The 24,198-nt window shown below is 36.7% G+C and overlaps 3 protein-coding genes across 4 annotated transcripts in view; 1 reads left to right on the top strand and 2 right to left on the bottom strand.

Moving 5' to 3' along the window:
* The first annotated feature begins 28 nt into the window (after positions 1–28).
* On the top strand, positions 29–11,564 carry LOC113678519 (rab GDP dissociation inhibitor alpha). Its single transcript, XM_089206211.1, has 11 exons — positions 29–192; positions 1,498–1,605; positions 2,256–2,346; positions 3,814–4,038; positions 5,262–5,370; positions 5,728–5,778; positions 6,094–6,346; positions 6,806–6,908; positions 7,606–7,750; positions 8,770–8,824; positions 9,810–11,564. Exons 1-11 carry the CDS (start codon positions 148–150, stop codon positions 9,951–9,953), a joined length of 1,329 nt encoding a protein of 442 aa, XP_089062337.1. The 5' UTR covers positions 29–147; the 3' UTR covers positions 9,954–11,564.
* A 2,788-nt stretch (positions 11,565–14,352) lies between these two features.
* On the bottom strand, positions 14,353–19,238 carry LOC113678520 (sonic hedgehog protein). Of its 2 annotated transcripts, none has more exons than XM_089206195.1 (4): positions 19,093–19,238; positions 18,396–18,780; positions 17,112–17,382; positions 14,353–16,759 (listed from the first exon to the last, which is right to left on the bottom strand). In XM_089206195.1, exons 2-4 carry the CDS (start codon positions 18,711–18,713, stop codon positions 16,122–16,124), a joined length of 1,227 nt encoding a protein of 408 aa, XP_089062321.1. In that variant the 5' UTR covers positions 18,714–18,780; positions 19,093–19,238; the 3' UTR covers positions 14,353–16,121. The 2 variants fall into 2 exon arrangements, with proteins under 2 accessions (XP_089062321.1, XP_027051213.2); XM_027195412.2 differs by having other exon boundaries at positions 14,353–16,756.
* The window catches only part of LOC113678524 (uncharacterized), a 28,693-nt gene continuing 23,600 nt past the window's right edge, over positions 19,106–24,198 (bottom strand). Inside the window, exon 6 of the mRNA XM_089206197.1 lies at positions 19,106–19,245. Within this exon, the coding sequence (XP_089062323.1) occupies positions 19,132–19,245 (114 nt within the window). The 3' untranslated portion in view covers positions 19,106–19,131. The remainder of the gene's footprint in view (positions 19,246–24,198) is intronic.

Raw genomic sequence — 24,198 nt, 5'->3', positions numbered from 1 at the left:
GAGGGGACTGTTGCGGAATGATCTTTTGAGCAGGCGCAGTAAGCTGGCTCGTGATCTTCGGTGCTGCACCTTCCCGTACCTCGTGAAGTTTTCGCGCTCGGTTACCTCTCCAACCTCAGTCTTTCTTCAGATTAGGGATTTTCAAGCATGGATGAAGAATATGACTGTATCGTTCTTGGTACAGGACTCAAGGTTAGTTATTAAACATCTCGAAAGTGAGGAAATTTACTTCTTGATGTGGCCCTTTAAGCCATGGATCCAGTTTCACACCCATTTCCTTTCCCAGCAATCTCTGTGATATTCGCTGTAAGAATGAGATTGGGCCGGTAAGGATTCATTTGAAGAAGTTACCTTAAAATTGTCCGTACTAAGGCAAATTAGGACTTTCCATCCAGTATTGTATATCCTAAACGTCGTTGGGGACACATTGAATTCAACAAATCCTCGATTGGACATGAAATTCAAGCCCTACACCTTTGAAACGATGAAGCAAAAGTGTGGATGTTTCTTTACCCTGATCTCAGTTTTGCAATAATTTTTTTGCAGTTTTAATTACATAATAACCTTATTACTACGTTTTCAGATTTTTTCTGTATATTATCATTTTCGAAAATCAGTATAGCGTCAACACTAACGCTATAGCACAGCTGCTTTTGCATTTCCTCTTTTCTTTTCAGCCATTGTTATGTAAACATTATCTGCAGTACATCTATGTCTCTAAAAAACTGAACCATTAAACAATAATTTTGGACTTGTTTACCTTTGATCACCTCTGAAACTTTGTGGAGGTCATGAAAGAACTGTGATAATCCAATTTGCAGAGGACCGAAGTGATTCAGTAGTTTAATTCAGGATGGTAATTTGTTATACTCAAATCAGTTATCTCTGGTGATGTCTTTAACCCTTAAAAAAGTGAGATTATTTTATCTTAAGCAATTTCCTTTTAAACATCTTGATGATACTTTAGTGACCATTTTTTTTCTAAGAAAGACGTTCTCCAGAGCACCCCCACTTGCTGCCTCCTCCCAGTATTAAATGTTATTATGGTTGGTCTGATCACTGATCATTTCAGACACTCACTATCAATCCTTGAACTCCCATGATGAGTGACCTTAACAGAATTTCAGCAGACATTATCAATATTATATCAAGAAGACAAGTGATGAAAATTACTAAAAATATCAACTAGTGGATTTTTAATTGATCCAATACCAAGTTCTCTGATGAAACACCATAAGAATTGTGTGACAGGTAGTAGGGAGAATTACTGAGAAGATCTTGGGAGTGTAAGATTAACAAATTGAAGTTACTAATTGCAATATTCTTGATTGTATTTTCTGTAATTCAAATTGCCAACAACATCATCATCATTATTATTATTAGTGTTGTTTTTATTATTATTATTTCTTGGGATAGTGTTAAATTTTGAATACTTTAAATTTTACAAATCCCTTTGATAACATTGTGTACTAATGAAATTCAATTTGTATTTAATAGGAGTGCATATTAAGTGGATTTTTGTCAGTGAATAAAAAAAAGATTCTTCACATGGACAGGAATCAATATTATGGTGGGGAAAGTGCTTCAATCACACCACTGGAAAAGGTATAATGCTTTTAACCCTTAAACTTGGTTCTACCTATATTCATTGTGTTTAGTGTCTTCCCTTGGTTCAATTTTCCTTTGTTGTTAGAATGGTAATTTACAATACAGGTTTAAGGTAAATTTAGGATACAAAGAAAAATTACACTTGGATGTCTCTTAACCCTTTCATTCCCACAAGTGACCAAGACAGAATTTCTCCTTACAATATCAATACAATATCAAGCAGGGAGGTGATGAGAATAGAGAAGAATATCAATCATGGGATTATTAGTTGATCCAATGCCAAATTCTCTGAACTAACATCGTAAGAATTGTATGGCAGTTAGTAAGGAGAATTACTAATTAGATCAGATCTTGGGAATGAAAGGGTTTAAAGGGACCCCAGTATCCATTTATGACTGTTCAACTGTATTAACTCTTTACACCCTAACATCAGTATAGATATTCTCCATACTGTTCTCCACACATTTCTTAAGGCACTGACAAAGAGAATTTCTGCAACGATCAACACCTTCTTTAGCTGCTGATCATTTCCTTTTTTCTCATAACCTTACGGCATGATTCAGGGGTAGTATTACAAGTAAAGAAAAATTTAATGCTAGTCACTCCTAGGGGTGAAAGGATTAAATAACAGTCTCTTGTTCCTTTAGTTCTATGAACTGTTTGGAAAGACACCTAAACAACTAGGATCATCAAAAGATTGGAATATTGACCTCATTCCCAAGTTCTTGATGGCACAAGGTATGTACATGTGTAGCCTATGTGAAGATGATAAGATGGACTAAATGAATATTTTTCATGCAGTGCTCAAAGCAAGAATTTTCCTCACCATATTTATTTGATTAAATGCCACAGTGTTCATTAAATTTTTTGGGATTCAAGTGCAGCATTTATGTTAGTGTGGCATTTATACAAGGGCGGTGTTTATTTGAAATCCAATTTATTCCTTGCAAACAATAACATGGTAACTGACCACTTTCATTTTAAAAACTGCAAACATGTTTTAGTGTTTGTCTTAAAAGTATTTTTTATATGGTTCTAAATTTCAGAATTTGCATGTTAATACTACTGCAATTCATACTGAGTAGAAAGATCTTGTGTCGGATATGTTTTCTCGACATCAGAACTGGTACATTCAAAAGGATTTGTGTCTGGTTCACTCAAAATTTTTAACTGCAATCAAGGCAATGATTGTTGTGTGCTTTTTGAGTCTATTATGGGAATAAACGCCACATGATGATGTGGTGTTTATTCAAAGGCAGCAGTTATCAATATTTCTGCTCTAAAATGCAGCATTTGTTTGAGGAAGGCATTGATCAACTAAATATGGTATGTCCCATTCTGGCCTTTGGACAAGTACACTGTAAATGGATCAATGTCATTGTCTAAGCAACAACCCACCTACCCCTTCCCTTACCCAAAAACAGTCAACTGATAACAAGTTAAGGGTTACTGTTGGGTTAGGGGAGGGAAAGGTTCACAGTTGCCCAGATACTGACATTGATCCAAGTAAATTATACAATGGTTGCCAAGTAATTATACAATGGTTGTTAATTGTAACATTTTTGGTTGTGTGTCATGAAAAAATAAATAGTGAAATTGATGAAAAAAAATATGTAGATGAGTAAATGAAATAATTTAACAGGAGAGAAATAGGAGAGAAATAAACTATTGACCACACCTCATGTCTTTGAATTGAGCAAAGTGGTTGCACAACTAATCAAATCATACTTAGATGTGAACAGGACATCTCAAGGCTCCATGCTCTAACAATCAAGGCAAAGGAGGTAAATTTTTAAGAAGCAGGGCATGGTCAATATTTTGGACTTACAAACACTTGGTACTGTACCACTTGGGTGTACTGCAACATAGTCATAAGTGCTTGTATTTCATGGAAATTATACAAGCTTCCAGTGGGTGTTGTTACACGTGTGCAGTAAGAAATTACATTGTAAGCCCATACCTATGGTTTACTCATGAAGTCTTAACTTGTGTTTGCCAAACACAGCTCACCAGTCTTGTGAAGTGGCTTCAAGTTTTTTTGTCACTATGCTTTTCCTTTCATAAGGCCTTTCAAAACGGTCACAATGAAGTACTGCAACATTTAGTGTTAACAAGTCACGTTGGTAGGTATAGCAGTCTTCTCACCCACAAGTCTTTTTGCTAATGACCTGTTCACTAACATGTTAGGTTGAATTCTGTTCTTAGGTGACCTGGTTAAATATCTGATTGAAAGTGGAGTTACGCGCTACCTTGAATTCAAACAAGTAGAAGGAAGCTATGTGTATAAGGATAAAAAGCTTTTCAAAGTACCAGCAGATGAAAAAGAGGCCCTTGCAACCAGTCTCATGGGGATGTTTGAGAAAAGAAGATTTCACAAATTTCTTGTGTTTGCCAACAACTTTGAACCAGATGATAGCAAAACATGGCAAGGTATGGTAAATGTTTTTCCTTTTTTAATTTTATTTAATTGTTATCTGCTCCACCAAGCCCTACATTGAAGAAATGTAAAATGGTTTCCGTGTTTACATAGCCTTATGTAAACACGCAGGAGGTTGGGAGAACACGAGATAAGCTTAGGAAACCACGACACGAAGCAGAATGACTTTGCTAAGAGCATGATAATTTATTAACAATGTACAGTTAGCATTTGAAAAAAAAAATTTACTTCACTTACACTTTTAACCCTTTAACTCCCAAGATGTGATTGTTAATCCTCCCATCTAGCTGCTAAACATTTCCCTGTAACTTAGTTATGAGAATTTGGTGTTAGATCAAGACAACAACCTGTACCTGATAAGTTTGAGAATTCTCATTATCTCTTTGCTGGATAATGTATGGATATTATAGAGAGAAGTTACATGTTAATCACTCTTGGGAGCTAAAGGGTTAAATTTACAATACGTCCTGTGTTATTTATATGTGAGTGCAAGGAGAAATTAATCGAGAGAGTGCCAACAACAACAACAACGACGACAAAAATAAATAAATGAAATTAAAAATACATAGGCAGGAGGCTGAGAGGTTACCACACCTTTCCAAAGTATGTTGAACATACTTTTGTCAACCATACTCATGGTACTGTAGAAGAGATGCAGTGGCTTAGTGGTCAACTGTACTGGAGTCTGAGTCAAGAGGTCTAAGGTTGAGACCTGGCCAAGCCAAAATGTTGTGTTCTTGGGCAGAACACTTCACTCTCACAATGCTTCTCTCCACCCATGAGTTTAAATGGGTCACAAAAAATAGTCAGGGAAGCCTGATGAAATGCTGGGGGTGGGGGGGGGGGTAACCTTGGGGTGGAGGGAGTGCACTTCATGCTACTTGGAAACTGAGATAAGCTCTCTACCTGTGTTGCTTTTCCCACCTTACAAGAAATGCTCATACATGTACATGTAAGGTAAAGCAGTTGGATAATAAATAACTTATTAGTCATTTAAGTGTGTAGTATTGCCGATTAGTTTTACTCTTTGTGTGTACATAATACGGCACAACTTGTAAGGATGCTTAGTGATACTTATACCTTTAAAATTTACCCTTTCCTTAAATGCCTTTGTCAAAAAAGTAGAATTTTGTTCTAGGTCTTTTGTTTTGTTTTGTCAGTTGAATACCTTAAGAATGTCTGTTCCCTAGGTAAATTGACTGTCTCTCTTCCGTAGAGTTTGATCCAGAAAAGACCAAAATGAAAGATGTGTTTGCAAAATTTGGTGTGGATGCAAACACTCAGAGCTTCACAGGACATGCTCTAGCTCTTCATCTCAATGATAAGTACGTGTTGAATATGTGATGGTAACATGAGTATTTTACTTGGAAAAGCCCTGCTATCTGCACTATTATTACTTGCTTGAACTGCAGCGTTTTATTCAATCACATGTATATGTTAATCCCTTAACCCTTCACTCCCAAGATCTCATCAGTAATTCTCCTAATTGTTTTCTATACAATCCCTATGATGTTAGTTTGGAGAAATCTGTAATGGATCAATAGTTAACTCCTTCTGCAAGCTCTGTCTGCTATCAGAATGAGAATTTTCAATGAAATTATCTTTTGTCATGCGTTCAGTTCCCCTGATTTTCAAGGGATTATTATGGCAACAAATGTCACTAACCTAGTTTTTCCTTCCAGCTATTTGGAAGAACCTTGTAAGGAGACTTTAATGAAGATCAAGTTGTACAGGTTAGTATACGTGCATTTGTTTCTTAATGGTTATGTTCACTGAGATATAATTTTCAAACTTCAAGTCTGCCTTACAGAGGAAATGATAGTTGGTCAGCCATCACAAAGTCAAAATTTTCTTGCAAGCCATGCAAGGAGAATGGCTGAGCTGTTCCACTTTGAAATACAGACTGTGTAGCTGTTGTGAATTAATTTAGGTGTTGAACTTTCCTTGTACTTACCTCACTAAAATATAAAAATAAAAAATAGAAAAAATTGGTAGAGCATCTTTCCTTTACATTAAGATCAATTTTTCCCTTCTCTTTCAAATCTCAGTTACTCATTAGCACAGTATGGAAAGTCACCATATCTCTATCCCTTATATGGCTTGGGAGAACTTCCACAGGGTTTTGCCCGCCTGAGTGCAATATACGGTGGAACATACATGCTGGATAAGCCTATAGAGGACATCAAGTACGATGAGAATGGTAGAGTTTGTGGTGTCACTTCACAGGGAGAAACTGCCAAGACAAAGATGGTGATCGGTGACCCCTCTTATTTCCCTGACAAAGTGAAAAAAGACGGCCAGGTGAGTCAGTTGTGAACTCTTTGAGAACCTTTTTGTTGCAACTCCAGTCTAAATGCTTTGTAGTGGTTACCTAACAAGTATAGCCATAGCAACAGAGGAAAGCAACAATTTCCTCAAAAGCCAAATAGTTGTTAACCCTTAGCTCCCAGATGTGATTAACATTTCACTTCTCCCTAAACTATCTATATAGTGTACAGCAAACAGGTAAAGAATTCTCAAACCTCTGGCACTCAAGATGTAAGGAAACCTGGCCTCTTAAACTCCAAACAATTTAAATTCTGAAAAATAATAAGTCAAATAGCACTGGCACCGGACCAGGGTAGGCAGTTATGGGTTTAACAATCAAATCTTGGGAGTTAAAGGGTTAACTCCCAAACAGACCAAAAGTTTGATCAGCAACCTTTGAAATCTAGCAAAACATGTAGCTTTGTTTTTTCTTTCATATGACATTGTACACAGGTTGTTCGTTGCATATGCTTCATGGATCATCCTGTTCCTAAGATCAAAGATTCTGCCTCTTGCCAAATCATCATTCCTCAAAATCAAGTGAGCAGGAAATCAGGTATGGAGAAATGCAATCATGTATGACAAGGTTTGGTTTAAAAACCAAAATTTCAAGACTGCCATAAATTGAAAGGCTAATAGCTAATGAGAAGGTTCCCCTTGAATTTGTGATAATTTTTTCAAGGGTTAAAAGGCTTACATTCCACAGTTTTCTCAAGTTTGGTCTTCGATCTTCCTGAAAAGGGCTTGTAGGGGTGAGTGCAGGCTCATTTCCCAAACAGCGGCAGGAATTGAGCTTAGAGACTGCCTGGATTTTTGGTGTGTGACTTATGTTTCATTAGACAAACATGATGCAAAACCAGCCAGGACAAAATAAATTATGATTATAAATGAATCAAAACTAAAACAAAATTCAAGAAAGTGATTGGTTATCATCAGCCCAAGTTGAGCGCATATAGGACATTGTAGGTGTCATGATTGTAATTGGACAGTGTAATGGGACAGTGTAAACATCATGCCTGTGTAATTGGATGGTACATATTGTGTACATGTTCTTGTCACAACAGGACTTCTTCTTGTCAAACTGTCTGTAATTTATACTCATGATTAACAAATTGGACTTCCCCTTCCCAGTTGTGCAGTTTTCTAAATTGCTTGTATGATTACAGACCAAATTGGACTCCACTCAGTCCTATTACCATTACTTATTATTATCTATTACTATTTTTTCATTGTTAATTTTTTTCTTCCTTTAGATATCTATATTTGTGTTGTATCGTATGCACACAACGTGGCAGCCAAAAATTACTACATAGCTATTGTCAGCACAACAGTGGAAACAGCCGATCCAGAGGCAGAGCTGAAACCTGCTCTTGATCTGCTGGGACATGTTATAGAGAAGTAGGTTGAGTAGCACAGTGGTCAAATGTTGGTCATGGGGATCAATTTTGGCCAGCCAAGCACCAATTTTTGTGCAAAAATTCAAAAGAATACTTAAGGAACAACTGCTGTGATGCCAAATATGCAAAACAAAAAAACAAAAACAAAAAAGGAAAAAGACATTTATATGTTCATGTTAATATTTAAAAGGAAGCAAAAGTAGGGAAAAGGAAAACTGGAGTCCTTCATGTGCAAAGTTAATTTAATTGCTAGTTTCCTGTGGATTTATCATTTTATTTTAAGCTTTACTAAAAATGCTGTATGGTTTTCAGACACCACCACTTACTTGCTCATGAGGTTGATTATAGGGCAGTTTGTTTTATTAAAAGACACCCTGAAACAGGCCTGTAGCATCTACAAAGTTTGCACATGCATAGAAATTTGACTGCTGTGTAATGTTAAGTTTATCTACACTGGGACTAAAATTAAAAAAAAAAATGATTGAAATCCAGCTTACCTTATGGGACTACAACTTTAGATTGATATGTGGCCACTTACCTGAAAGTGCAGTATGTAAATTGCTCGGCTAGAAAAGCTGTCTGGTATGGAAAAACCTCTTTTTTTAAGCCATGCTTGCATAATCCCTAAGAAGCATAAAGAGGACAAAACTTGTATCAAATTAATTATTACAGTCTGTCTCTCCTATTAAGAAATGTACTTTTGAGTACCACTGGTTTCTTACTTTGATATACAATTCAACTGAGAATTTTACAGCCATGTACACATTATTTGCATGTGCTAATGTCAGTGTGAAAGGATTTCTGTATATTGTAGAGTAATCAAGTCTTCTCTGCTGTTAATTCCAAACACAAAGTAGATTTTGATCAATTTCAGTATAAAATATTTCCAGCGACTTAAAAAAGTTTAAAATTTTATTTGTAGTTAAATATACTTACATGTTTGGAAAGACTCTACAATTCTGGTGTGTTCTTTGCACCATGATTTTGATAACAACCAGCATGTCTTCTCTTATCCTACAGATTTGTGAAAGTCAGTGATATTTTAGTTCCCACTGATGATGGCAGTAAATCTGGGGTATGTTAACCTTTCTGAATGTATCTTTCTTGATAGCAACCTTGCTTTCCTGATAACATTGCGCAAGGTGGACCCAGCTCAATGTAACGCTCTGATGAAGGGCAAACACTCAAAACGTCAGCTTTGAAACTCTTTACAGGAGCCACTTTACATTATTAACCCTTTAACTCCTAGATCAAATGAGTAATTCTCCTTACTATCAACCATAAAATTCTTTTAATGTTGGTTCAGAGAATTTAGTATTGGATCAACTAATTATCCCCTAATTGATATTTTCTTTATTCTCATCACTTATCTGGTTGATATTGTATGGATATTGTAAGGAGAAATTCTGTCTTGATCACTCATGGGAGTTAATAGGTTAACTCAGTTGATAAAACCAAATTATTTTCCAACCTAACCCCTTCTTATATTAAGTTATTTCTCTGAATAAGGTTTTCTGTTAAGACTGGGCCATGTTCCCCACAAATGATTAGTATCATTTCATTTGTTTCTTACTCAGCATACACTTTAACGCGTCAACTCTCAGATCAAATTTGTAATTCTCCTTACTATCAACCATACAATTCTTTTAATTTTAGTTCCGAGAAATTAGTATTGGATCAACTAATTATCTCCTAATTGATATTTTTCTTTATTCTCATTACTTATCTGGTTGACATTGTACTGATATTGTAAGAAAGAATCTTTTTTTGATCACTCATGAGAGTTGAAGGGGGTAAGGGAATGTTACCTGGCAAGAGTGTTTTTCCCCAATTCATGTGAGAATTTGCTGAAGAAAAACATGGTTAAGGTCTTTTTTAGCTAGTAAGCATGTTAACAGAAAACAACGTGGTAGAAATTCAAGATGAATATATAACTTGCTTGGATTCAGCATGATTGTTAACTAATTATGTGTCTATGTCTCTCAGCTTGTTCTTGTTATAGAGGTTTCCCTGAAATGATTGACCTTCTGTTAAATGAATTTTGTCCTGGTTACTTTAAGGTTTTTATCACAACCACCTATGATGCCACAACACACTTTCAAACAACTTGCAAGGAGATTGTGGATATCTTCAAACGCTGCACAGGGGAAGATCTTGACCTTTCAAGTGTGCGGGAAGATCTGGAAGCTGCTCAAAGAGAATAGAGTACTTGGAAGCTTGCTGTGAAGTAAAGAGAATTATGAAATATTTGGACCTGATGAAACCCAATCAAAATATCAACCTATGATATCTCATTGTAGTTTGTATTCATTGTAAAAATACCCTTCATAGCTTGCTAGTGAAAGCCAAGCTTGGTAGACCTTTTCACCCTAAACATTCACACATTCTCCTTACTGGCTGCCATATACTTTCTTTCTTGTTGGTTTGAGAAGTTGGCGCCAGAGCAAGTCATCATCATCTAATATATAGTCTTGTTTAACTCCCATTAGTCAGTTACTTAACAGTATTGTGACACTGTAAGGAGAATTTGTATACTGATTGCTTCTGTGAGTGGAAAGGTTTACAACTGATGGAGTTCTTAAAATCGACATTCCTTGTTTATATGATTCATGTGATTTTTTACCCTTAAGCTTTGCTGGCAACCTCTTAGTCAAAACTCATTTTTGTAACAACTTTCACCCTGTAGATTGCCATGGGTATACACTTTTAGCACTGTTCTTTGCAATCAGTGTATATCTGGAAGGAATGAAAGTTAAAAAGACCAGCCTTCCTTCATTGACCTTCCAGTTTCTGTTTTGCCATTGTTTAGAGAAGGAACGCATGGGAATGGAACAGTACGTTTACGATTTCCTCTCACTCCTGAATTGTTCTCTGATCATTTTCATTAATTTTTTTGCTAATCTGTGAGACTTTTGTGCAAATAAATGGGTTTTATATGATCCATCTTGTGAGGATCAACTGGAGGAACACGTGGGTTTTTCTTAGATTTCCCCCCTCCCTCCCAAAAGCAATGTCTATGGTTAAGGCTGATGCTTTGGGGCCTTTAGAAATGTGTGATAGATAGATAGGAGATCAAGATCAGCCTGTGCCTTTCAGTATGTGCTAGTTTTGTCTGTCTCAGTGACACTATGGCTGAATAGTACACTTTTTAGAATGCTCAAAACAAGATGAACCTGAGTTTTGACATCATAGATATTTGCTGTTGACCCTTTAACTCCCAAAATCTGATTGTCAATTCGTCTTTCTAGCTGCTAGACACATCCTTGTAAATTAGTTATGAGAACTTGGAGCTAGATCGAGATAACTACAGCTTCTACCTGATAAGTTTGAATATTCTCATTACCTGTCAGCTGAATAATGTATTGATATTATAGGGAGAAGTTTCATGTCAATCACTTCTGGGATTTAAAGGGTATGCATGAGCTTTCAATGTATGCATGAGCTGTTAAGAAATATATGAAGAACATGAAATTGAATTTGTATCAGGGTAGGAGGTGCTTAGACAGTGTAGAACTCGCTTGGCTTTTTCATGTTTTAGAAAACGGTTCAGGAGGTTAAGAAAGTCATGGAACTATCCAGCTCCCGTAAAATATAACTTTGTGAAATGGTTTTTCTTCAGCCCTAAACATTTTGAGACTGGTTCATATAAACCATATGCATTTTCTATGAAAGCCCAGTCTTGAAATATCCATTGATTTATAAAGATTAGAGAGAGAAATAGAGAGTCCGTTTGTGCTAATAAATTTAAAATTTGTAGCTTGAATTGAATTGTTGTGTGGAATCTACATTAAAGAAAATTGCACTTGTTAAAGACACTATGCCTTAGAATGTTTAGACGACTGTCGAAAACTACCGAAGATGTTTCAGAAACCCAGTATTGTCATTTCAAACGCAATCAGAGAATTAGTAACATCCTGAATGCGAAAACACTGTGAAGAGCTGATAACTTATTCGTTTGGTTTCTCTTTTCCTTACGTCTACTGGGATAAAAAATCCGGAACACTGTCGAATTATTTTGAGTTTTCTAAATCCAACAGATATTCAATGTTGCTGAATCGGACTCGATCAGAGAACTGGTAACATGCTGAGTAGGAAAACGAGGTGATGAACTAGCGTTTTATACCCATTCAGTCGTTCACTGAGAGTTTTTCCACTCCAACGTGCGAGTGGCAGTTTCGCGCCTGTGTCGGTGTTCAGTTTCTTAGTCCTTTCCAGTTAAGTCGGCCTCGTTCTCATTTCCCGCGCTAACAACCAATGGCGGGAAAAGAGGTGGCAGCCGCGTTATGAGTAAGCTTCGCGGGACTAGGCCACTTACGGCGAAACCAAGGCGAAAATTAACGAGGAAAGGCATTACTCTACGCGCAGCCAGAGTAGCTGTACAACTATGGCGCTCACAGGAGTGAAAAAGGCCAGTACCAATTTTAAGTTGTCTTTCTTAAGAGTTAAGTTTGGAGTTCACGGGCCTTGCATGCTTACGCAAACGGCAGGCAGCGTGAGGAGGCCCTGACCTTTTTCTCGACAGTTACCTCTCTTTGTGATTAGACACGTCCTATTTTTCTGTTAGATTTATTTAAGATTAGCAGAAAAGTAACAGAAGTAAGAGCTAATTTTGCGGTTTTCCCTTTAATGCATCGAATTGCTTAAAGTATATATAATATCTCGCAATAAGCCTGCGGCAAACTGCTTGGCTACCTGGTAGTATTCTCAAATCAACAGTGAAATTTGTTCTGAAATTTACGACTTACCCAAGTCTCGCCAAAACGCGGTTGAATCAGGGAACTTTGAAAATCAATGATAGCTTTAATTCTCCTACAAAATTTAACAGCGAAATACTTCGGTTTTTATTACAAATCTTGGAAAGTACTGAGTAAGCGCGGATGTTAACAAGATTTCCGAATTTCAATCTAATGAGAGCCAACAGATCGCTTCATGAAATCTTTTTTAAGAATTTTAATAATAACCCTAAATATTCAGATTATAATGAGAAGAAAATCTGGATATTTCTAAAATACTGTCATCTCTAACTTTTATGATATACGACGTCAGTGTTTAATGTCATCGGGTAGATAAAAGTGACATTTTGTGCTGTGAAAAGTAAAGCCATCTGGCATGTTTGATAAGGTGATGTGAGAAGGAGGGAATTGTTCTCTCGAAAATTCTTTCAATGAAATGACGCCAGCCCCAAAAAATTCGGAAACAATGAAGCTGTGTTAGATTATTGTAGAGGTGTCGATCTTAAAAAAGCTTTGAAATGACTACATTCCAGAGTTGTTTTTGTTGTTGGTACTTTTCTTTTCAGTAAATACCCAATAATTTGCCAGAAGCAGTGCGGTTCAGATGGGCTTTGGCGGGCATACGTTTTGTCTCAAGTTATATGTAAGAGAAATGAGATTTAAACACCTAGAGGTATCTACTTCACCGTACTTTCCTCCAGTTGTGTCATAATATAGTCCAAACTAAACATGTTTCCCAATTTTTCTTTTCCATAATGTTCAGTGTATCAGTATAAATTAATCTATTTCTTTAAGACTGGGGCGTCGTTCATCTTTACAGATGGCTAGGAAAACATATCGGCTACAAATAACCTTAAACTTAAGAGCTTAAATCATATATGCTGTAATCTTGCACGTTTAAGCCTGAGCTTCTTTCACATCTCGCGTTTCGGGAAAAATAAGACTAATTCCAAGACAGAGTCACGCTTTTGAGCGTAAATGATATTCGTTTCTTCAGGCTTATTATTGAATATGAGATTCAAATATATGTTAAATTTTCTGACAACATTTTAACTTCTAAGAACTTTTGGTCCACCGACAGACTAAGACCACAAATGATAAAATTGTTGGCTAAAATGACATAACCTGGACCACCCTGGACTGAAGAATAAACAAATTCAGATACAAGCAATTCTGTCGGCAATATCCAACAGCATCAGTAGTTTTTAGCGACAGTTATTTCATAACCTTCACAGTTACAACGAACTTCACAGTTACGCAACTTTCATAATACTACGATTTGTTTCCCTGCCGCATAGTCGTTTTTGATAGATTAGCCTACCCCACCTTAGAGATTAAAATCAATCTTGTTCGGCTCTTCTCTACACTAAAGAAACCGGCCCAGTTCGTGTGACAAACTACAACCTAAAACGGATTTAAAAACTGTTCAATCTGCCTGACATAGATCATCGTCTCAGTTACGTAAGTTTTGTTTGGTCTAATGTGTGGAAAGATTACCTACCCTTCATAAAAAATTAGCCTATGGCGCAACAAATAATTAGTGAGAGTAACCTCTTCTGAAGTTTCCTAATTCTTGAACACTCATTGGCACTATACTTAGGTTCCAATGGCAGTTATAAAGGTATTAAGGGTCTAAAACGTCTAAGCAAATAGGGATTTAACCAAAACTCCAGGTTTTTAACACGATAAATGATAGCACAAGCTGTTAATCACTAAACAGAAAACCAATATAAGTTTGTTTGACATACGATTGATGGATAAATAGAAGTAAGAGAGGACTCTCTTGATAAAAGATGTACACGAAATCGGTTCAAATAACTGACAATTATTTACGATGGATACCAATTAAACAAAGATATCCATTACCATCTTTCAAGGCCAGTTGTTTATTTAGGGCGTTCAAAATCTTATTAATGTACAGCTATATAATTACAATGCTTTTAAGATTTCACATTTGAGTTGCGAATTTTTTTAAAAAACTCCGGTCTTAGTTTTGCTGACAAATATTTTTCTTTGAAGTTGGAAGCAAATTGTAAAGGCTACAAACTGGCGTTAAAAAAACGTACATAATAGTCTCTTAGTTATTCTGTAAATCGAAGAGGAATGCTTTTTCAGCCAATCACGAATGAACTAAGAACTAAGTAGATTTTCCACCGTTGGAAGCAGGTTACATGCTCTCTCGCGTTTATTGCCAGCAATATTGTTTGGTTGTCATGTGCTTTACAATGGAATGGAAATCTATCTGTTTACCACCCCATTTCCCGGTTTTAAACCAATGCAACACCTTCTAAACCCAAGTCCATATATATGGTGCGACTACGTTTTTGATCAGCATACAACTCTCAGTTTACGTTTACATATATAGTGGGCCACAATTATTGTAGAGGTGGGGATAGTTAACAAATTCAAGAATTTGTTTTGATGAATCAGAGCCTTCGATAAAAATTCAACCGTGATGGAATGTCCATTTTGAGGGATCTGGAAATGGTTTATAACAAAACAGTGCTTAGATCAATATCAAACGGTATCGTAACAAAGTATTTTCTGTAAAGCTTAGTCAAACCATTAATTCATTAGATACGATCAAGACAGATTATGGTGAGACGAAACTAACATGACGCAAATCACATTTCTAGCATATAATTCAACTTTTGCAATATTGATTTTTTTTCTTATTTAAATTGTTTAAATTCATCTAAAACTCTACGGTTTTGTTTTAGTGGAATTGTAATAAATACAATAAAAAAGGTACTTGTATAAACCAACTAACTGCAATTCGTTCCTCAGAGGAAAAAAATAAAATTATATAATCATTTCTCCTAACCTTAAGAGGAATTACTCATTTAGGAATTTCGTGTGTTGAGTAGATGAACTTTACGCTATCGAGCAAACTACCAGACAGAGAGCACAAAAAGGTTTTCCTGATCGATTGTCCAAAAAAGTAAACCGTAATAAAAGAGCTTCTTACGAACAGTGGCCAGGGCTCCAATTCAAAGCACCTTAATACAATATCTATTTACATCAGGGTTATTTTGCATATAATAAATTTTCTCAATGAATCAAACCTCTCTGATATTTTTGTTAATTCTACTGCTTGGGTAAATTTTTGCTAAGTTACCCATAACATGCAGAATATTACATAAAACTAAACGCTCTTTGTATACATCATACAAGCTTCCTCTGCTGAGCTGCGGGCTTAAGCTTAAGATCGCCAAGGTAAAGAGTTGATAAGCGAACTGGTAAGTGCTGTTAGCGGGGTGCCAATGACAGGCCATAATTAGCCTAATTAACATTGTATCTAACAGTCATATTCAATAAAAATCAAATAATTTAGAATACAAAAGTCTGATGCCGAGAAATTGATCACAGCACTCTCAAGAAGTCCCGTTGGGAATTCTGAGAATTATGCAGTTTTACGAGGTTTCACCTCTTGGAAACCTTGCAGTCTTTGCTGATTCTGATATTTTGATACTGCCAAGTATGTAATTACACTTGAAGTCGACATAGAATAAACCACATTGCTGTGAACTGAAGCGGCACGTAGAGTCGTTTCTAGCCTCTACACACGATATCCACTGACTTCGCCTTGGTCAAGATCACAGGTGCCATAATGAAAGGATTAGCTTTTGGAAGTTTTACCTAGATTCCCGAGGTAATGTCATACCAACTTGTGTAAATTTTATGAAGGATTCTTGCATACCAATGCATACCTGAGCTACTGTGAGCAGTGATGCCCGGGAACAGCCAATCTGCAAACCTCAATGGGGCGAAACTCCAATGAGCTAATTCATGACTGGAAATCACGGCATAACACGAGCAGAGGACGTTATCAACTACGATGTTTCCAGTTTCCGTGAGTGGTGCGTATGCCCCCTTCGCTGTGCTCCGTTTGACTCCATTCACGCGTCCAGCTGTGAATTTCTCCAAACCAGCACCGTTTCGAATATAAACAAAGTCTCCGACTCTTAAGTCCCGTGCAAAACGCACCGACTCCAGCGGCGAATGTTTGTTTAGCTGATAGATCAAATGCGATTCCGTAATTGTCACTTCAGCCGCAGGGTTTCTCGTCTGGATGGATATATATTCACCAGAAGTGTTGGGTTTGATGTCTAGAAATGTCACCACTCTGCTATAAACTATGCGACCACTTGTATCCATGGCCGCAACTTTGTCTCCAATTCTAAGCTCCTTCATAGTCTTTGTACGTCCTCCTTCGAGGTGAACAGAAGCTGTTTCAGGAAAGCAGTTGTAACTCAGCCTTTCTTGTTCAGCATCTTCTTTTAAAATAGAGAGCATTAAATCAGTTAATCAGAATGACGTAATTCATTTTTCAAATTCTCTTTCAAATAACTTTGAAACAAATAACCGCTTGCCTTTGAATAACACTTTTCAAGTTTCAAAGCCTAACCATACTTTATTGATATTTGTATTTTGGCACTTAACTTACTTCTTGTATACCATAACGAACAAGACAGGTATTTGGCCTCAAATGAATAAATGCCACGTCCATAAAAAACTAAGATCAGCAACTAACCTATCTGGGAAGGGAAGCAATAGGCCTACAGGATCTGAGTTAAACCGAAAAAAGCTCATACAGCTATGCCAGTATCGTATGTATACTTTACCTACCAGTTTTAACAGATGCGTGAATGTAGCCTCTAGTTGCATAATAAACCCAATCAAATCCAGCCTCATTGGCCATCCTTCCTAACTGTGGGTATTTATTCTTATCAAGGTCCTCCGTAGCTATGTCGACAGCTCGTCCTTCATGGTGTAGAGAGTGCTTACCATGGTGCCTTTTTCTGCCGCTATCTACATCGTAAGCATCGATAACTCGGAGTCTTACTCCCCATTTTGTTTTCACGGCAGATGCTAAAATGGCGAGTTTGTCTTGGCAATTCTAAGTAACAGTAAACAACAAGCAAAGCGTGTTAAGGGTATAAGCTATCATAGCTAAATTGACATCTATGCATGACTTATAGCATGAACATGCATGTCGTCGACGCTATACAAGGACACCGCAAATATTTTCCCCAGGAGCTCTTTAGATTCTAAGATAACAGCACTGAAGCCAGCCCGTGCGCTTTCTTGCAGTCCCCAACCATTATTTTGATGAGTCAATTATGTTCTTATTGCAGTGTCCTTGGTTGATAATCGAATTATCGCTTGCAATTGTTTATTATGCTCTTTATTAAAAATAAGCTGTAATTCTATCGACATGCACTGCCCAGAAAAAGCTTTGATTATCTGAAATGCTCCACTAAGCAGGTAAGCTCTAATAGGACAGGAAATACCGTTCTTTGAAAAAACACATGAATAGCAAAGCAATAACCACTACTTAACAAAACAAAGCTTAACATCAGCACTTCAGAACTCTCGGTTAGGAAACTTGATTCGTGAACTCAATCCACGCATCATCGGTAGTCTTATGTCTGGGAGTTTAGTAAAATTTTATTTGAAAAGCTTTGAGAAATGATAATTTTTCTGGTACAATTTCCCTTTAAAATCGAATAAAACCTTGATGAACCTTTGATGGACAAATACATTACGATTAACTCGGATTTCATAAGATGGCGAGCAGAATTGTTCCAGATACCTTGTGACGTAACCCTTAAATTTTGGACTTCTAACCCGTGCAAAATTTGCGACCAATAACACATCATCGACACTTTCGGATCGACGCAATAAAGATGATTACTTTCGACCGGTTAATGCTAACTATCGTTAGCATTTAGCATTTGACAGTTAGAATTGCATGAGAATAGCATCCTGAATATGGCGAATTTGTCCATGTATGGCCGTAAATGAAGCAAGTAATCCATGTATGGGTACTGAAACCATAACGTTTGATTGATTTCACTTCAGGTTTAGTCCTATAATTTTCAAATAATCCAAAATTGCAATAGCGGTTACCTTGGTCATTCTTCTATCATCTTCATTTTTTTCGTCGTTTTTGAAAACGATATCTGGGTTAAAATTTTCCTCCAATTCACTTCTCTTTACTCGACCAACATATTCTCCACTGGCTTGTATTGAGGTCTCCTCCACATCAGGGATTCTTTGTCGAAACTTCATCGGAGTCCTGGAACGAGTATTTCTTCCGGTTGGCCCAGGACCACAGGCCAGAAGGTTTCCACAAAGAAACGAAATAATCGCCAAAGTAAAATATACTTGTGGGACAGTAGGCACTTTCGGCCATAGACAAACACGCGGATACAAGTGGGATCTCATCTCTCTTTCGAGAAGCTTTAACTAAGGCACGAGAATGTTCTCAGGAGGAACGGTGTCGCTGATCACTCTAATTAAGAAAATAAAGAAATATGCAGTTTTCATAACCTTGGATTCATCAATGTACTAGAAGGAAAGAGGGAATGCTATGTAAGCAACGAAAACCACGTAGCGCTGTATGACAACATCAATTGACTTTGCGTTATAAGCGTTAAAGAAGACAATACAAAACAATAAAACAACTACTTAGACGGAGCGAGAACTCCAAGCTATTTCAAAAGCTGCCGATCTGTTGGCGACAAGCCTGGATTCGTAAGGTAAGATCAGCATCAATAGTTCCTCATTGATGAGGGACAAAGCATTTGACTCACATCAGACTCACCAAAAGATCTGAACAAACTTCTCTGCATCGTAGCAAATATCAGGTCGTCTTCGTAACTTGATCGAATATCGAAACCCTCAGGCTTGTCTCTGGCATTTTTGGACCCCTGGTGGTAAGGTTTTCGCTGGATAAAATCGGCAACCACAAGTGCACCTTATGAAGGGAATAAAACACACAAAACTCAGCGATTTGTGACCAATCAATGTTGCACTCTGGGGCGTCATTAGAAAACAATAGCAACTATGAGCAGGAACAAAGCTGTACTGCTTTATAACCACCAGTCTTGCTAATTTGTCGGCGAATGTCAACGAGTAGTAGTTTTACTAAAAGGTTTTCATGTTTAATTAGTGGCAACGAACATTCGTGACTTGAGAAAAGACAATTACAGAACTCTCGATGGTCAATCACTTGCCCTATTAATCTCATCGAACTTCGAAGTGAAACGGTCGTGAACCTTCGACACTTCTAACACACCTTGGCACACTTCGGCTGGATAAGAGTGACTCAAGTATTAGTTTTCTCGCGCTTTGGATGAATATAATCAAATTAACAGCAATTAGAAAATCCAGTCATAACTGTCCTTGTACTTGAGATTTGGGCGACAACAAAGATTTTACTAGAGACTAATTTCAACATTTCAGCTCTAATCCGCCGAACGGGAACGACCACATATGATAAGGTTTATCCGCTTGGAGATCTTAGATAAATTTTTCGACCGATCTGATAACTCACAGGTATGTATGTTTTGAAACTTAAATAAAAAGTCTTAAATACTTTATATCGAAAAGCTTAAAACTTAAACTGCTGTAAGCGCACTAAATCTTCAGCTTTCTTGCGTAAGTTGAATATTTCACTTGGATTTTGTCAAAAAGCCAGTTTAAATATAATAGTATTAACAGAATTAAAATTAAAAAAACCCTAAAACAAACAAAAGCGATTGAAGAGAATAGAAAAAGATAAAAATAAAACACAAAACAATGAACTTTGGGAGAACGAATCGCTTTGATGAACCACGCCAGAGGACAGCTTGGTTTGGGTTTCTAGCTAGCTCAAATCACTTAAAGTCAATATATCAAAAGTTATTTTTAAACGACCCTAGATTCCTTTCCCTTGTTATCATTTGTGCTGGCGCAGCGTCTAGTCATCTATGCTTCCTATTGCTTTTAAATTATCTGGGTTATAAAAACTACGACAGATAAAAATAGCATTTAGTTCGAAAACAGCGGCTTGATTAAAATCACAGTCTACCCCCTCTTTGTCTCTCTCTTTTCAGTAAAACGCTGGACGGTTTTGCTTTTCGGAGAAAGTTTTCAATTTTCAGGTCTAATTTCATGTAAACTACGGACGAAAACTCCCTGTATCAATATGGAGCTTGATAAAATTCACCTTGATTATATAATTAGCGGATAACTTTCTTTACAATTTTAAAAACAGAAGCAATACTTCGGTTGTATTAGAATCCCTTTACGTAAATATTAAAGTGCTTTTTCGAAACAAATATTTTCATTTTTCCCAGCCAAACTTAACTTTCTGTCAAAACGATCTTCGTCTGCCATTTTTGCAAAAGAGGGGAACTGGCAAGGGCCAATCCGAACTGAAATAAACAGTCCTAATACCTGAAATTCCAAGTCGTGGTCAAATCCGCAAATATCTCGTAAGTCCGCCCGTCATTCAGTTGTAAATCCACCCAATTTGTTTAAATACGTTTAGGGGTTGAAGGACCGGAAGAAATAAACGAAAGTATTGCAAATAATTTTTAGATCTCGGTATCAAGTTAACGAAAAGTTACTTCGCAGTTGATGTTTTCCGTTTCAAATTTTTCTAAAATATAGATGAAAACTCCTTATATCGGATATAGAGCTAGAGAAAATCTACTTTGACCATATAGCCAATCGGTAACTTTTTTTTTAAAAAAATTGAAAAACAACAACAGCATTTCGCTAGCATTAGCATTCTATGTGTGAATGTGTTTTTTGACATACATTTTTCCTGGCAGCTTAACTTTCTGTAGAGGTAAGGGGCAGACCCAACCTGAGCTGAAATAGTTCGGTTTAATTCCCGAAATTCCGAATCTTCATCAAATCCACGGTTATCTTGTAACTCCGCCCGTCCTTCAGATGTAAATCCATTAAATTTTTCTAAATACATTCACGAGGTGAAGGACCGGAAGTAATAAGTTGAAAAGATTACAAATAACTTTAGGATTTCGGTATTAATTCATGGAATAGTTACTTCGGCAATGATGATTTCCGGAATCAACAGTGTCTTGTTTATTTCGAATTGGCTCTAGCCAGCTCTTCATATGTCCTGAACGGAAAACATCAACAATTTAAACTTGTAATTTGACTGGTTTAGTGTCAACGTAAAAGCTAAATGACACTGACGCATAGACAACTGTAAGTTTGCGGGGATTAACAGTGCACTTCAGAGAACTAGAAAAATGACTGGAATTTAACTCTGAACGTTCGATTTCAACAAAGCAATTTGGTTCTTAGACGATGTTGTATAACGGTATTTGAAAACGTTTTTTCTAGTGGATACTGAAACAATATATACTTCCGGATTCGAAAAGTAATATGAATTCTTTTTTTAGGTGACATAGAGCTTTGTTCTGATAACTTTTCAACTTACTTCCTTTTTTTCTAGGTATGGACTTGAGTTTAAAGGCGGATTTTAATATGTCTGCTGGGGTGCATCAATGTAGCAGGCATTTACATTCAAACTAAAGACGTTAGGCTTGCACGGGAGATTAACATCCACAGTAAAAAAGAAAGTAAACACCTTCAAATATGACCTCTCCGTTGATACTTGAAAAAAAATATATATATACCAAACGAAAGAGGAAGATAATTTTTGAAACTAAAGCTAATAATGATGGTTATTAGTTAGTTACATAATGGTAGATGTAAGTCTGAACATATCACCTCGAGCAATTGAACATTTCCATTTGTTTCCCCGTGATTGCAGCTTGGGAAAAAGGACCATCAAGTCGACTAAAAGCTACGAAAGTCGCTATTAAAGCTATTAAAGAGCCGGAACGTTTCCGTTACTACGCGTGTATGTGTATTTTATTTGAAGACAAGTATGCACTGGCCATACATTTTAACTCTATCTTAATTTTCAATGAAAAAGAGGAAGCCACAGAGCGAATATTTTCAACAATCATCTGCCTCAGAAGATGTCGACCATGAACTAAATGATACTGCGGTGTTTTTACTCAAATATAAGTCGTTGAAGTACTTTCAAATCATCAGACAGCGGATTTCGTTTTGTTTTCGAATCGCAAATTTTGGGCACTAGTCAACAGAGACCTGACGGACTGAAACTTTTCTACGAGCAAGAAATCGGAGTCACATTGCAACGACTGTTAATTGCATTTCCTACTAAATGATTTGTAATTGATCAATTTATGTGTGTGTCACAGGCAAATTGGTACAAATAACATTTACTTCTTTCTTTCTTTACCTTTACCTTTGGGATCCATATCCTGTGTTTTGTTAAAATCAGAGCTTAACAATAACTAATCATAATCTGAGGTTCCCAGTGGCGACCTTGACTAGATAAAAGTTGATTTACTCAAAAGAATTATTTCCTTAAATGTTGTTCGACAGTGCTGTTGCTGGAACTGAAATTTCCAACCTCAAAGTCCCATAACCTTTAAATAATGTAACCTTTAAACGTTGCAACGCACCACAAACTTTGTTCGTAACAACTCGAGTGTTCAATCTGCTATGACTCCCACGGAAAAACACACTCTCTAAAAATGCTTTTAAGTCGACACATGACAATTATAGAGATGGAACATTGCAACTCCTTTATCGAGGTTATGTTTCTTAAATTACTTCTAATCGCTATGGGAAATATGCTTGGTATAAACAAACCAATCAAGTGTTTCGATAAAAACCATTTTTGATAAACCCAAGTGCTCACACGCCTCTGTCTCAACAGGTGTTTACTCATAAGCTCGCCATGTTAGATAAAATGTGAGCATAGGAAAGATTTTTTTTAAGGTTGATGGTTTCGGAGAAGAATAAATATCGATGAAATAATGTGCCTAACGACTGAGTTCCTTTGAGTGAAAGGTAAGCGCCACCAATATCCGACCCTTACGGTTAGGAGACAGACACTTACGCTTTAAAGGCTCGTATTGTCTCAATATTATGTCTAATCCAAAAATATCAACCAGTGCTCTACTTTACTGGGCCCCTCAGACATCTACCTCACCTAGCAACGTGAAGTGTCGTTACATCAAGACATAATCACCTTACAACCTTATAATCTTTTTCTTACTGCGCACAAATCACGGCTTTTGGATGTTTTTGTTAAAGACAGATTATTGCCGATAGGGGAAAATTTTTTCAAAAAAGTAAAAATCCTGCCAATATATTATGCAGTGATCACCTTCCCTGAAGCCCTGAAGGGAAGATATTAGTAGAAATCTAAAAACCACCAGAACACCATTTAAGGTGCAACAGGAAGGCTTATTTTAGTCCCGCAAGAGTAAAGGAAATTACTTGCAAGTCTGTGAGGAATCTCGTAAAGTCTGAACATTAACCATGACGATAGATTTCGCAAGACTCTAGGAACTTGTCTCTTCCAAGTAACTGAAATTTTAGCTCCGTTCTTCTATCTCTTTTAAATGTTGTCATCAACTAAAGAACATAAACTGTTACATCTTACATAAAACGATATGGATTCACTGTGTGCGATTTTCAAATAATTCTTGAGACTGCTCTAAATAAACTGTACTGCTAAAAATAAGGAAACTTCAAAAGCAGTAATTTACTAAAAACAAGTTTGGATTACTGCCCCACCCTCAAAGCACTGACACACTTAGTTGAAATATAAAGAATAATTGAACAATTTTAAGATCGTTAATTCACAAGAGTATTCACAGGGAGTGAAACTGATTTACAGACCCCCTGGTTGAACGGTTCTGATTTTATCAAATCGAAATTGTCAGAAATTAAATTGATTAATGGTCAATCTACAGCTTTGAGGTAACATTAATTTTGACGCTCTCTGTCGATATTTTGAAAAACTAATTTTCCAGAGAGAAAAGACGTTTATAACCGCGACTAGGATTTTCTCGGTCTAGCATGTAGC

The sequence above is a fragment of the Pocillopora damicornis genome, chromosome 5 (genome assembly GCF_964200805.1).
Source record: "Pocillopora damicornis chromosome 5, jaPocDami1.2, whole genome shotgun sequence".
In the NCBI taxonomy this organism is placed as follows: domain Eukaryota; kingdom Metazoa; phylum Cnidaria; class Anthozoa; order Scleractinia; family Pocilloporidae; genus Pocillopora; species Pocillopora damicornis.
The sequence above is the reverse complement of the archived record's forward strand: the minus strand, read 5'-3'. Positions and strand labels throughout refer to the sequence as shown.

Bases quoted from the DNA above. Each gene is read 5' to 3' on its own strand.
- LOC113678519 (XM_089206211.1), top strand. From the start codon at position 148: ATGGATGAAGAATATGACTGTATCGTTCTTGGTACAGGACTCAAG. The intron at 6,909-7,605 runs GTATGGAGAAAT...TTCTTCCTTTAG, and splicing joins TCAAGTGAGCAGGAAATCAG to ATATCTATATTTGTGTTGTA. The intron at 8,825-9,809 runs GTATGTTAACCT...GGTTACTTTAAG, and splicing joins ATGATGGCAGTAAATCTGGG to GTTTTTATCACAACCACCTA.
- LOC113678520 (XM_089206195.1), bottom strand. From the start codon at position 18,713: ATGAGATCCCACTTGTATCCGCGTGTTTGTCTATGGCCGAAAGTGCCT. The intron at 17,383-18,395 runs GTAACCGCTATT...ACTGTTACTTAG, and splicing joins ATGATAGAAGAATGACCAAG to AATTGCCAAGACAAACTCGC. The intron at 16,760-17,111 runs GTAGGTAAAGTA...CTATTTTAAAAG, and splicing joins TCACGCATCTGTTAAAACTG to AAGATGCTGAACAAGAAAGG.